The sequence below is a fragment of the Salvelinus sp. IW2-2015 genome, linkage group LG20 (genome assembly GCF_002910315.2).
Source record: "Salvelinus sp. IW2-2015 linkage group LG20, ASM291031v2, whole genome shotgun sequence".
NCBI lineage: Eukaryota > Metazoa > Chordata > Actinopteri > Salmoniformes > Salmonidae > Salvelinus > Salvelinus sp. IW2-2015.
In genome coordinates, this window is record NC_036860.1 from 62,052,689 (window position 1) to 62,066,909 (window position 14,221).

The 14,221-nt window shown below is 45.5% G+C and overlaps 1 protein-coding gene and 1 long non-coding RNA gene across 2 annotated transcripts in view; both read right to left on the reverse strand.

Moving 5' to 3' along the window:
* The window catches only part of cntnap3 (contactin associated protein family member 3), a 188,607-nt gene that overhangs the window by 11,945 nt on the left and 162,441 nt on the right, over positions 1–14,221 (reverse strand). The window contains 3 exon segments of the mRNA XM_070449559.1: positions 8,428–8,489; positions 8,491–8,611; positions 8,614–8,643. Coding sequence (XP_070305660.1) covers positions 8,428–8,489; positions 8,491–8,611; positions 8,614–8,643 — 213 coding nt within the window.
* Positions 4,567–6,074, reverse strand: LOC139029482 (uncharacterized). Its single transcript, XR_011481801.1, has 2 exons — positions 5,503–6,074; positions 4,567–5,375 (listed from the first exon to the last, which is right to left on the reverse strand). It is a non-coding gene; the product is annotated as an uncharacterized lncRNA (long non-coding RNA).

Consider the following 14,221-nt stretch of genomic DNA (forward strand, 5'->3'; position numbering starts at 1 on the left):
AAAAGGCCACGCTAAAATGTTTTGTCACACAATACCGCAGATGTCTCAAGTTGAGGGAGCGTGCAATTGAAATGCTAACTGCAGGAATGTCCACCAGAGCTGTTGCCAGAGAATGTAATGTTCATTTCTCTACCATAAGCACAGACCATGTGTAACCATGCCAGCCCAGGACCTCCACATCTGGCCTCTTCACCTGCGGGATCGTCTGAGACCYGCCACCCGGGCAGCTGATGAAACTGTGGGTTTGCACAACTGAAGAATCTCTGCACGAACTGTCAGAAACCATCTCAGGGAAGCTCATCTGCGGGCTCGTTGTCCTCACCAGGGTCTTGTCAGTCACTGTCTGTATTTAAATAGTGTTGATTATTGTTGAAGTTGACCTGACTGCAGATCGGCATCTTAACCGACTTCAGTGGGCAAATGCTCACCTTTGATGGCCACTGGCAGGCTGGAGAATTGTAAGAATTTGGCACGCTGTTTCAACTGTACCGAGCAGATGGAAGACAGCGTTTATGACGTTGTGTGGYCGAGTGGTTTGGTGATGTCAACGTTGTAAACAGAGTGCCCCATGGTGGGGGTCGGTTATGATATAGGCAGGCATAAGCTATGGACAACGAACACAATTGCATTTTATCAATGGCAATTTGAATGCACAGAGATACCGTGGCAAGATCCTAAGGCCCATTGTAGTGCCATTCATCCGCCGCATCACCTCATGTTTCAGCATGGTAATGCCCGGCCCCATGTTGCAAGGATCTGTACACAATTCCTGGAAGCTAAAAATGTCCCAGTTCTTCCATGGTCTGCATACTCACCGGACATGTCACCCACTGAGCATGTTTTGGATGCTCTGGATTGACGTGTACGACAGCGTGTTCCAGTTCCCACCAATATCAAGCAACTTTGCACAGCCATTGAAGAGGAGTGGGACAACATTCCACAGGCCACAATCAACAGCCTGATCAACTCTATGTGAAGGGGATGTGTCACGCTGCATGCGGTGAATGGCGGTCACAGCAGATAGTGACTGATTTTCTGATCCACGGCACTACCTTGTTTTTAAAGGTATCTGTGACCAACAGATGCATAGCTGTATACACAGTCATGTGAAATCCATAGATTAGAGCCTAATGCATGTATTTCAATTGACTGATTTCCTTATATGAACTGTAACTTAATAAAACCTTTGACATTGTTGCATGTTACATTTATATTTTTGTTCAGTGTTAATAAAACATGAATTAGTTACACACATCCAGGTGAAAGAAAATAATCTTTGAGAGGGTAAGAGTGTTAAATAGACATTAAAATGATTTGCGCCATTGGACAAATGAAACAACTATTTTATAAATGAGGGAGATGGCCCATTCTTCGATTAAAGCACAGGGCCATCATATCAGAAAGTCTACAATTACTGAGGCACTGTAAGGGCAGGAGTATTTCATTTTATGATTTATGATTTGTGCCCTGGGAAAAATAAACTCTTATATAAGTGGAAAGGGCGCATTCCTATATTCAAGTAGAGGGCCATCACATTAGATAGGCCACAATTACTGTCACACATTGACATGGGCAGAGTGTAGACTGTGTMCCAGTGGGACGTCGCTGACCACTCGGAGAAGAAGCTATCCAGGGTTTCCGAGAACAACCGCTCACTGAGCTCTAAATGGACGATCGTTCAGGAAGAAGTGCGTTAACTAACTGGATGACTGTACACTGCACGGTAACGCACTTGGCAGTCCATCACACTTCTCAGGACCATAAAAAAAATGTATCAGAAGCAACCTTTCTGAATTAGCATATTCGTTAGACATACAGCATAGCAGTGMAGGCTGGTGAGGGGAGGCCGGCTTATATTAATGGCTGGAATGAAGTGAGCCGTCCCCTCCCTCACCAGCCTCCACTGCAGTACAGTACATGGTAATGTAGAGGRAGTCTTACTGCAACTTCTATACAGTAGAGAATATCAAACTTCTTAAACACCTACTACACTTTGAGTTTCTTTAACCTCTGCAGTTAGTTTTTGAACATGCTGTAGCTAACAGTATCTACTTAAACCTTGCGTGGTGTTCATGTTTTTGTTATTCACCCAATGTTCGCGGGTCTGATGGACCCACAACATTATTGGGTTTTTAAAACAATACAGCCATAACAATTTACGTAAAAATACTTAGATGTTGACTTATATCAATTACAAGCAATAWAGACAGCATACATGGTTAATATTTGCCATTTACCTCTGCTAGATCACATTTATCAATAAAAGCGCTAGTCGTTATTTTTGATAAAATGTGATTTTTGTAAACAAAAATGTATTATAATCAAGACACGGGTGGAATAAATCATGTACATCGCAAACAAATATAAATGAAACATGGTTTTCATCACTATTGATGTTTATTGCTTTGAACTGAACAAATTGTAAGAACTAATTTTACATTCAGTATTTTATGGAAATGATAAATGAGCCCCCGGTCTACAAACCACATGAGGGACAGAGTTTTACTGTGTGTGTGTTGCAAATGTATTTCCTGCACTTGATGCATGTGTCCTTGTCTTCCTGTTCTTCTTGGGTCCACACACATCGCAACGCTTCTTCTTGTTGCTACCGGTTGCAATCTAGAATGATGAAACACTTAGTTCAGGAATTTTACTAACATCTCCCTCACTCACTCACATATATAGTCATAGCAGGCCAAGGTAGGAGAGTCAGACAAACACACATGCAACAACATCACTCACACTTACTTCCGGTATTGAAGTTGTTGGTTCTGTGGGTCGGGCGGATGGGGCACCAGCATCCTCCTCACAATGGCTGCAGAAGCTGGGGTCCTTGGGATATGTGGCCTCATCTGGATTTGAGGTCTTACCAATGCCTTGCAAGAAAGAGCCGTCTCCTCTGGAGCTTCCCTCTGTTCCAATCTGGGTTCAACACCATCCAGTTGACAAACGCGTTGTACGCAGCGTACTCATGAGTACCACATTTTTGCCTTTCTTTGGCATGTAGGACACTAGAGACGTGTRGGCCGTGAACACAAACTTAGAGGAATTGATAGGCCAGTTGTGTATTCAACAGCTGAGGTGGGAGCTCTGACTTGTTTTTTCGTACTGTTTCTACCATCGTCAGCTTCCTCGAGGAGCTCCTGTCCCAGCTTGTGCGAAGTAAAACAGTTATTGCATGTAATGTTATGGCCACGGTTGTCCCTGTCACGTCCAGGACAACCTGCATCCCTTGGTTCTTCTCAGGGGCTCCTACATCTGGCGTCCCTGTTCTTAACTGACTTGCCTAGTTAAATAAAGGTTAAATAAAAAATATATCAAACACTACACTTGCAAGTTCCACGCATYTGAGGAAGCAGCACCACAGGCAGCCCAGATCTTGATTCCATATTTTCCAGGTTTAAACAGTTTGTACTGCCTGAAGGGGCAGCGACCCCTAAATGGCATAAGCTGCTCATCAACAGTAACGTTGGGCCCAGGGTTGTAAAACAGGGGAAGGCGGTCCACCCACTTGTCCCACACTGACCTGATTACAGCTATCTTGTCTCTCTGCCGACGAGCTGGTTTGGTGTCTTGATTATCGAAGCTCATAATCCTGGAAATAATGTGGAAGTTTTCCAGAGACATTGTTGCATGGAAAAGTTCTGTGCCAGTTTCTGCATCCCGCAGGGATTCTGTGGATTCCCCATTGGATCTGAAAACACCAGCAAGGATAAGAACCCCAAAGTATGCATGTAAATTAGTTTGGTCCATCTCCTTCTATTTCTCTCCAAAAACACCAGTCCAGAATTATTTTCTTTAAGGACTTTATGTCCTGCACATTTGTAACCGCCATCCACGTCGGCCCTGGTTGCATCCTTATCACATTGGCAGCCATGCGGGGTGGCTCACTCCTTGGGCAGGCAGACCATTCAATTTCACAATTTTTTGACATCCATATTTCTCCTCCTGCAGGCTGTTGATGAGCTGGTTGCTGACGGGCTGGTCCTGGGGCTGGCTGAGGGTCAATCTCATCCTCTTCTTCTAGCTCACTGTCAGACTCCGAATTGACATGGACATTAGCTTCTCTCTCTGCAAATTTTTTTGTAATACTGATTGATTGTTGTAAGGAGCCACACATGCAAAGCTATTTATTTTTTGTGTCCCTCCCCRAATTTGCACCTGGCTGGGGTAGTGTGGGAAAATACAGAATTTTTTATCGAAAACATTTATTTAAATAATGTATTGTAATAACATTGTGCAGGTTCCCGCAAGACATTCGGTAGTTTCACACACTACAAAGGGTAAAGAGTTKGAGAAAAGCGGCAGACAGGAAGGGAGACAGACAGGTTCTTGGTGCTATGTTGAAACAGCAGGGCCAGGGAGGAGGAAGACCTCCAGGGAGGAGGCACACAGCAAACTTTTGTTTCATTTTTTGTAGTTTTCACCTACACACACCTGAACACCACATACGTAATATAAATGTGTAGGGGGGTGCACAGTATGCACTTAATGAAAATCTGTTATTTTACATGTTCTTCACAGAAAATGAGCCAAGGCCAATGAGTCTCAGGATGAAAAAAATAATGAATTGTGTAATTTTTATTTTAGTAAACATTGAAAATGGGTCCCACAGACCCGAACACCACACAAGGGTTAAAGGAATTTACTGTGTAGCTGGAGACACTAGTAGTAGCCTAGCTACCAGGCATAATATATTCATTTTATATTCAAATTCTCCTCATTAATATCACATCTAATACAGAACAAACAGAAGATCCAAATCAAAAAGAGGCATGGCAAGTTGATAAACTGTCCCTTTGTATTTAGATATGTTGACTATATTTACTATCAAGAAAGACATATTTTGCACTTTCTTACTCTTACTGAGATATCTTGCATGTGCTCTCTTAGAACAACAGACAATGRCACCCATGTTACTGTGGATGAATTAAGAGGCAGTGGTGTCTGACAAGCCTGGTGTCTACAGGGATGAAATCCGAGCAAGGGTAGCATTCCAGAGAGACATCAGACACTGTAACGTTCTTTGCTTCCCGGAAACATGGCTCACTCGAGAGACGCTAACGGAGTCAGTGCAGCCAGCTGGTTTCTTCACGCATCGCACCAACAGAAACAAACATCTTTCTGGTAAGAAGAGGGGCGGGGGGTATGCCTTATGATTAACGAGACGTGGTGTGATCATAACAACATACAGGAACTCAAGTCATTCTGTTCACCTGACTTAGAATTCCTCACAATCAAATGTCGACCGCATTATCTACCAAGGGAATTTCCTTCGATTATAATCACAGCCGTATATATTCCCCGCCAAGCAGACACATCGACGGCCCTGAACGAACTTTATCTGACTCTATGTAAACTAGAAACCACACACCCTGAGGCTGCATTCATCGTAGCTGGGGATTTTAACAAGGCTAATCTGAAAACAAAACTCCCTAAATTCTATCAGCATATCGATTGTGCTACCAGGGCTGGTAAAACCCTGGATCATTGTTATTCTACCTTCCGCGACGCATATAAGGCCCTCCCRCGCCCTCCTTTCGGAAAAGCTGACCACGACTCCATTTTGTTGCTTCCAGCCTACAAACAGAAACTAAAACAAGAAGTTCCCGCGCTCAGGTCTGTTCAACGCTGGTCCGACCAATCTGATTCCACGCTTCAAGACTGCTTCGATCACGTGGATTGGGATATGTTCCGCATTGCGTCCAACAACAACATTGACGAATACGCTGATTCAGTGAGCGAGTTCATTAGAAAGTGCATCAGTGACGTAATACCCACAGCAAAGATTAAAACATTCCCAAACCAGAAACCGTGGATTGATGGCAGCATTCCCGCAAAACTGAAAGCGCAAACCACTGCTTTTAACCAGGGCAAGGTGACCGGAAACATGACCGAATACAAACAGTGTAGTTATTCCTTCCGCAAGGCAATCAAACAAGCTAAGTGCCAGTATAGAGACAAAGTAGAGTCGCAATTCAACAGCTCAGACACAAGAGGTATGTGGCAGGGTCTACAGTCGATCACGGATTACAAAAAGAAAACCAGCCCCGTCGCGGACCAGGATGTCTTGCTCCCAGACAGACTGAAATAACTTTTTTGCTCGCTTTGAGGACAATACAGTGCCATTGACACGGCCCGCTACCAAAACCTGCGGTCTCCCTTCACTGCAGCCGAGGTGAGTAAAACATTTAAACGTGTTAACCCTCGCAAGGCTGCAGGCCACGACGGCATTCCCAGCGGCGTCTCAGAGCATGCGCAGACCAGCTGCTGGTGTGTTTACGGACATATTCAATCAATCTTATCCAGTCTGCTGTTCCCACATGCTTCAAGAGGGCCACCATTGTTCCTGTTCCCAAGAAAGCTAAGGTAACTGACTAAAGACTACCGCCCCGTAGCACTCACTTCGTCATCATGAAGTGCTTTGAGAGACTAGTCAAGGACCATATCACCTCCACCCTACCTGACACCCTAGACCCACTCCAATTTGCTTACCGACCCAATAGGTCCACAGACGACGCATTCGCAACCACACTGGACACTGCCTAACCCATCTGGACAAGAGGAATACCTATGTGAGAATGCTGTTCATCGACTACAGATCAGCATTTAATACCATAGTACCTCCAAACTCGTCATCAAGCTCGAGACCCTGGGTCCGACCCCGCCCTGTGCAACTGGGTACTGGACTTCCTGACGGGCCGCCCCCAGGTGGTGAGGGTAGGTAACAACTATTCCACCCCATCCTCAACACTGGGGCCCCACAAGGGTGCGTTCTGAGCCCTCCCTGTACTCCCTGTTCATTCACGGACTGCGTGGCCACGCACGCCTCCAACTCAATCATAAGTTATGCAGACGACACTACAGTGGTAGGCTTGATTACCAACAACGACGAGACGGCCATCAGGGAGGAGGTGAGGGCCCTCGGAGTGTGTGTCAGAGAAATAACCTCACATCTAACGTCAACAAAACAGAGGAGATGATGGTGGGACTTCAGGAAACAGCAGAGGGAGCACCCCCTATCCACATCGACGGGTGAGTGGAGAGGGTAGTACGTTTTAAGTTCCTCGGCGTACACATCATGGACAAAACTGAATTGGTCCACCCACACAGACAGCGTTGTGAAGAAGGCTCAGCAGCGCCTCTTCAACCTCAGGAGGCTGAAGAAATTCGGCTTGTCACCAAAAGCACTTACAAACTTCTATAGATGCACAATCGAGAGCATCCTGTCGGGCTGTATCACCGCCTGGTACGGCAACTGCTCCGCCCACAACCGTAAGGCTCTCCAGAGGGTAGTGAGGTCTGCACAACGCATCACCGGGGCAAACTACCTGCCCTCCCAGGACACCTACACCACCCGATGTCACAGGAAGGCCATAAAGATCATCAAGGACAACAACCACCCGAGACACTGCCTATTCACCCCGCTATCTCCAGAAGGCGAGGTCAGTACAGGTGCATCAAAGCAGGGACAGAGAGACTGAAAACAGCTTCTATCTCAAGGCATCAGACTGTTAACAGCCACCACTAACATTTAGTGGCTGCTGCCAACATACCGACTCAACTCCAGCCACTTTAATAATGGAATTATGGAAATTTATGTAAAAATATATCACTAGCCACTTTAAACAATGCCACTTAAAATAATGTTTACATACCCTACATTACTCATCTCATATGTATATGTATATACTGTACTCTATATCATCTACTGCATCTTGCCATCTTATGTAATACATGTATCACTAGCCACTTTAAACTATGCCATATGTTTATATACCTACATTACTCATCTCATATGTTATACTGTACTCTATCCATCTACTGCATCTTGCCTATGCCGTTCTGTACCATCACTCATTTATGTATCTTTATGTAATATTCTTTATCCCTTTACACTTGTGTGTATAAGGTAGTAGTTGTGGAATTGTTAGGTTAGATTACTCGTGTTTATTACTGCATTGTCGGAACTAGAAGCACAAGAATTTCGCTACACTCGCATTAACATCTGCTAACCATGTGTATGTGACATAAAATTAGATTTTGATTTGATTTGACTTGGAGACTCAAATTAATCTAAATGAATCTGCTAGTGGAGGAAAATGAGCAGCGAGATGAGGACCTGCCATCAGCAGCTTTTTCCAACCATGCTCTCCTCTTCCCCATCCCCCCTCTTTCTATCTCCCCCCTCTCTCCCAACCCTCTTCAGGCCACCCCTCTCTCTCCTCTCTCGCTCTCTCTCCCAACCCTCTCCCACTCTCCCTCTCCCAAACCTCTTCCCTCACCCCACCCCTCTATCTCTTCCCTCTCTCTCCCCAACACCCCACCCCCTCTCGCTCTCACGTACAGTCATTGTATATAAACCGTTCAAATGTAGTAATAAATATATAGCACACGGTTGGATTTTGAAATCACTCCGCCTCTTACCATTCATTCAGAGCAGCACAGCGTACTCTCTATAGTAGGAGTTGACATAGGGAGCAGCGCTGGCTCTGGAGGCTACGGAAGCTGAATGACACGTTCTCTCCCTGTAGCTTGAGGTCAGAGTAAATGGAGGAGGACTGGGTGCTGGTGTTCCTGTTCAGCTCATACGGCTCCTTGAATGTGTATGGACCGATGTCCCAGGTTTGAAGTCAGCCGAGACTCTGGAGGACAAGGAAGAAAAAGAGTGGGGGGGGGGGGTTGGTTTCTGGTTTGAATTTAATGGTTTTGCTATGACTCTTATGTGGATGACGTTAAACATACTTGGTTGTCTGATGTGATTAATAAGGAGCAAGCACCTGTTAAGAAACTGACTGTTTGAACTGTTAAGGCTCCATGGATTGATGAGGAATTTTAAAACTGCATGGTTGAAAGAGATGGGGCAAAAGGAGTGGCTAATAAGTCRGGCTGCACATCTGACTGTCTAACTTACTGCAAATTGAGAAATGATGTAACTAAACTCAACAAAAAGAAGAAGAAACTGTATTATGAAGCCAAGATCAATGATATAATGAATGATGGAAAAAAAACTTTGGAGTACTTTAAATTAAATTATGGGCAGAAAGATAAATTGAACTCCATCTTTCATCGAATCAGATGGCTTATTCATCAAAAAACCATTTGATAGAGCCAATTATTGTAATGGTTACTTCATTGGCAAAATGGGCAAACTCAGGCAGGAAATGCCAACATCGAACAGTGAGCCATTCTACTCATGAATAAAAAAACTAATAATGAAAGAAAAGCATTGCAAGTTAGAATTTTGTAAGGTTAGGTGGACAGGTGGAAAAATATTGTTATCGATCAATAATGACAAACCTCCTGGCATTGACAACTTAGATGGAAAGCTACTGAGGATGGTAGAGGACTCTATAGCCACTCCTATCTGTCATATCTTTAATCTGAGCCTAGAGGAAWGTCTTTGTCCTCAGGCCTGGAAGGAAGCCAAAGTCATGACGCTACCCAAGAGTGGTAAAACGGCCTTTATTGGTTCTAACAGCAGACCTATCATCTTGCTGCCAGCTATTAGCAAATTGTTGGGTAAATTAGTGTTTGACCAAATACAATGCTACTTCTCTGGAAACAAATTAACAACAGACTTCCAGCATGCTTATAGAGAAGGGCACTCAACATGTACTGCACTGACACAAATGACTGATGCTTGGCTGAAAGAAATTGATAATAATACGATTTTGGGAGCTGTACTGTTCGATTTCAGTGCAGCCTTTGATAATATTGAACATAACCTGCGGTGAGAAAACTTGTGTTATGTCTTTTCAACTCCATGCCATATCATGGACTCAGAAGTCGAAAGTTTACATACACTTAGGTTGGAGTCATTAAAACTCATTTTTCAACCACTCCACAAATTTCTTGTTAATAAACTATAGTTCTGGCAAGTTGGTTAGGACATCTACTTTGTGCATGACAAGTAATTTTTCCAACAATTGTTTACAGACAGATTATTTCACTTATAATTCACCGTATCACAATATTTCCAGTGGGTCAAAAGTTTACATACACTAAGTTYACTTTGCAGAAAATGATGTCATGGCTTTAGAAGCTTCTGATAGGCTAATTGACATCATTTGAGTCAATTGGAGGTGTACCTGTGGATGTATTTCAAGGCCTACCTTCAAACTCAGTGCCTCTTTGCTTGACATCATGGAAAAGCAAAAGAAATCAGCCAAGACTTCAGAAAAAGAATTGTAGTCCTCCACAAGTCTCATTCATCCTTGGGAGCAATTTCCAAACACCTGAATGTACCACGTTCATCTGTACAAACAATAGTACGCAAGTATAAACACCATGGGACCTCGCAGCCGGCATACCGCTCAGGAGGGAGATGCGTTCTGTCTCCTAGATATGAATGTACTTGTGTGAAAAGTGCAAATCAATCCCAGAACAACAGCAAAGGAACTTGTGAAGATGCTGGAGGAAACAGGTACAAAAGTATCTATATCCACAGTGACACAGATCCTAAATCGACATAACCTGAAAGGCCGCTCAGCAAGGAAGAAGCCACTGCTCTAAAACCACCACAAAAAAGCCAGACTACAGTTTGCAACTGCACATGGGGACAAAGATCATACTTTTTGGAGAAAATTTCCTCTGGTCTGATGAAACAAAAAATAGAACTGTTTGGCCATAATAACCATCGTTATGTTTGGAGGAAAAAGGGGAGGCTTGCAAGCCGAAGATGTCACGTTCGTCGTAAGGAGGAGACCAAGGCGTGATAAGAATACATTCTTCTTTAATAGATGAGAACACCAAACAAACTAGCAAAAATAACAAAATGAACGTGAAGCTAAATTACACAAGAGTGCTGACATGCAACTACACATAGACAATAACCCACAAACCTAAATGGGAATGGCAACCTAAATAGATCCACAATCAGAGACAACGATAAACATGTCTCTGATTGGGAACCAATTCAGGCCACCATAGACCTACAATATGCCTAGACTAACCAAAACCCCTAGACAGGACAAAACAAGCAGACCCACCCTCGTCACACCCTGACCTGACCAAAATAATACATAAAACATAGAAAACTAAGGTCAGGGCGTGACAGTACCCCCCCCCCCCAATGGTGCGGACTCCCGACCGCAAACCTGAACTTATAGGGGAGGGTCCGGGTGGGCATCTACCCTCGGTGGCGGCTCTGGTTCTAGACGCCGCCCCCATCTTTACACTGGTCCCTCCGCCTTTGTTGAGCTGAACCGTGGCTCATCGCCGGAGGCTCTGGACTGTGGATCATCGCCGGAGACCCGGCCTGGGACGTCGTTGGAGACCCGCGGCTGGACCGTCGCTAGAGGCTCCGGACTGGGGATCGTCGCTGGAGGCTCCGGACTGGGATCGTCGCTGGAGGCCCGGACTGTGGCCCGTCTCTGGAGGTTCCGGACTGTGACCCGCCGTAGGGGGTTCCGGACTGTGGCTCTCGGGCCGACGCTCTGGACTGGTACTGTCGCCGGACGCTCTGGACTGGGTACTGTCGCCGGACGCTCTGGACTGGTACTGTCGCCGGACGCTCGGACTGTACTGTCGCCGGACGCTCTGGACTGGTACTGTCGCCGGACGCTCTGGACTGGGTACTGTCGCCGGACGCTCTGGACTGGTACTGTCGCCGGACGCTCTGACTGGTACTGTCGCGGACGCTCTGGACTGGTACTGTCGCCGGACGCCTGGACGGGTACTGTCGCCGGAGCACTGGACTGGTCTGTCGCCGGACGCTCTGACGGGTACTGTCTCCGGACGCTCTGGACTGCCGAGGCGCACTGTAGGCCTGTGCGTGGTGCCGAACTGTTGTACCAGGCTGAGGACATGCACCTCAGGGCGAGTGCGAGGAGCAGGAACAGGCGTACTGGACCCTGGAGGCGACTGGAGCCTGGTGCGTGTGCGGAACTGGTGGTACCGGCTGGGGACTCGCACCTCAGGGCATGTGCGGGGAGGAGGAACAGGACGTACTGGACCCTGGAGGCGACTGGAGCCTGGTGCGTGGTGCCGGAACTGGTGTACCGGGCTGAGACACGCACCTCAGGGGAGTGCAAGGAGGGGTAACAGGATACTGTGGACCGTGGAGACGCATTGGAGATCCAGAACATAGAGCTGTGCTCAATATGTCCTGGCTGGATGCCCATTCTAGCCCGGCAAATGCGAGGAGCTGGAATAGAGCGCACCGGGCTAAGAATGCGAACTGGAGACACCGTGCGCATCTCTGCATAACACAGTGCCTGACCAGTTACACGCTCCCCACGGTAAGCACGTGGAGTTGGCTCAGGTCTCCTACCTGACTCAGGTAGTGCCCCCCAATTTTTTTTATTGGGGCTGCCTCTCGGGCTTCCGTGCTAGCCGTGTACCCTCATATCGTCGCCGTTCCTCTATTCTCCGGTATTCCTCCTGCGCTGTTTCCACCTGCTTCCATGGCAAGGTCTTGTCCCTGCCATTACCTCGTCCCAGGTAAAGGATGTCCTCCACTCATTTTTTCTCCCGTCCATGATGTCCACTCCTCTTTATCACGCTGCTTGGTCCTTTTATGGTGGGTTATTCTGTCACGTTCGTCGTAAGGAAGAGACCAAGGCGCAGCGTGATAAGAATACATTCTTCTTTAATAGATGAAGAACACTAAACAAACTAGCAAAAATAACAAAACGAACGTGAAGCTAAATTACAAGAGTGCTGACATGCAACTACACATAGACAATAACTGTCCTGCTGGAGCGCGTGCTACGGGTGGGTGTTGTTATCGTGAACAGTGAGCTGAGATAAGACGGAGCTTTACCTAGCATAGACTTATTGATGACCTGGAGCCAGTGGGTCTGGCGACGAACATATAGCGAGGGCAGCCGACTAGAGCATACAGTTGCAGTGGTGGGTGGTATAAGGGGCTTTGGTGACAAAACAGATGGCACTGTGATAGACTGCATCCAGTTTGCTGAGTAGAGTATTTGAAGCTATTTTGTAAATGACATCGCCGAAGTCGAGGATAGGTAGGATAGTCAGTTTTACGAGGGTATGTTTGGCGGCTTGAGTGAAGGAGGCTTTGTTGCCAAATAGGAAGGCGATTCTAGATTTAATTTTGGATTGGAGATGTTTAATATGAGTCTGGAAGGAGAGTTTACAGTCTAGCCAGACACCTAGCTATTTGTAGTTGTCCACATATTCTAAGTCAGAACCGTCCAGAGTAGTGATGCTAGTCGGGCGGGCGTGCGGGCAGCGAACGGTTGAAAAGCATGCATTTGGTTTTCCTAGCCTTTAAGAGCAGTTGGAGGCCACGGAAGGAGTCTTATATGGCATTAAAGCTCGTTTGGAGGTTACTTAACACAGTGTCCAAAGAAGGGCCAGATGTATACAGAATGGTGTCGTCTGCGTAGAGTGGATCAGGGAATCACCCGCACAACCGCATTTATTCACCGCATAGATAGCATTCGCAAAAACCAGTAAAAGATATAAAATTAATCACTAACCTTGACCAACTTCATCAGATGACAGTCTTATAACATCAGGTTATACAATACACTTATGTTTGTTCGAAAATGTGCATATTTAGAGCTGCAAACTGTGTTATACATTGTGAATATGTAGCATCGATTCACCAGAATGTCCGGAGCTATTTTTGACACTCACCTAATCTGACCAAAGAACTCATCATTAACTTTACATAAAAATACTTGTTGTATGGCAAATGAAAGATACACTGGTTCTTAACCTTTTGTCAATATGAGGAGCTGTTAGCATATATTTTTTTTTTTACATTTCCAAATTAAACTGCCTCTCGTACTCAATTCTTGATCGTACAATATGCATATTATATGTTAATTGGATAGAAACAGTCTATAGTTCTATTAGGAGTTGAAATTTTGTCTCTGAGTGGTACAGAACAATTTCTACAGCACTTTTCATGACAGGGTTCAATTTCAGAAATTTTTACCTCTGATCTGGGTCTGTTTATAAGGCCACAGTGAATGCTATGAAGGAACCGACACTGCCTACGTCTTCCTCTGGGTGTCTGTACGTCATCACGTTTTCAATGAATCGATGGGACGTTCACAACCATTATAAATGACAAAAATGTACAGAGACCCCTCTTTCTCAATGTGCGCTCAAGCGTGAGAAGGCCATCGGACCTGTCTCGTTCCAAATCGTTTTCTAACCAGGAATATTTCTCCGGTCATGTTTTCAGTCGTTATAGTTGTTAAAACATCATAATGTAGTTGTGGCAACCTATCAAACGCGT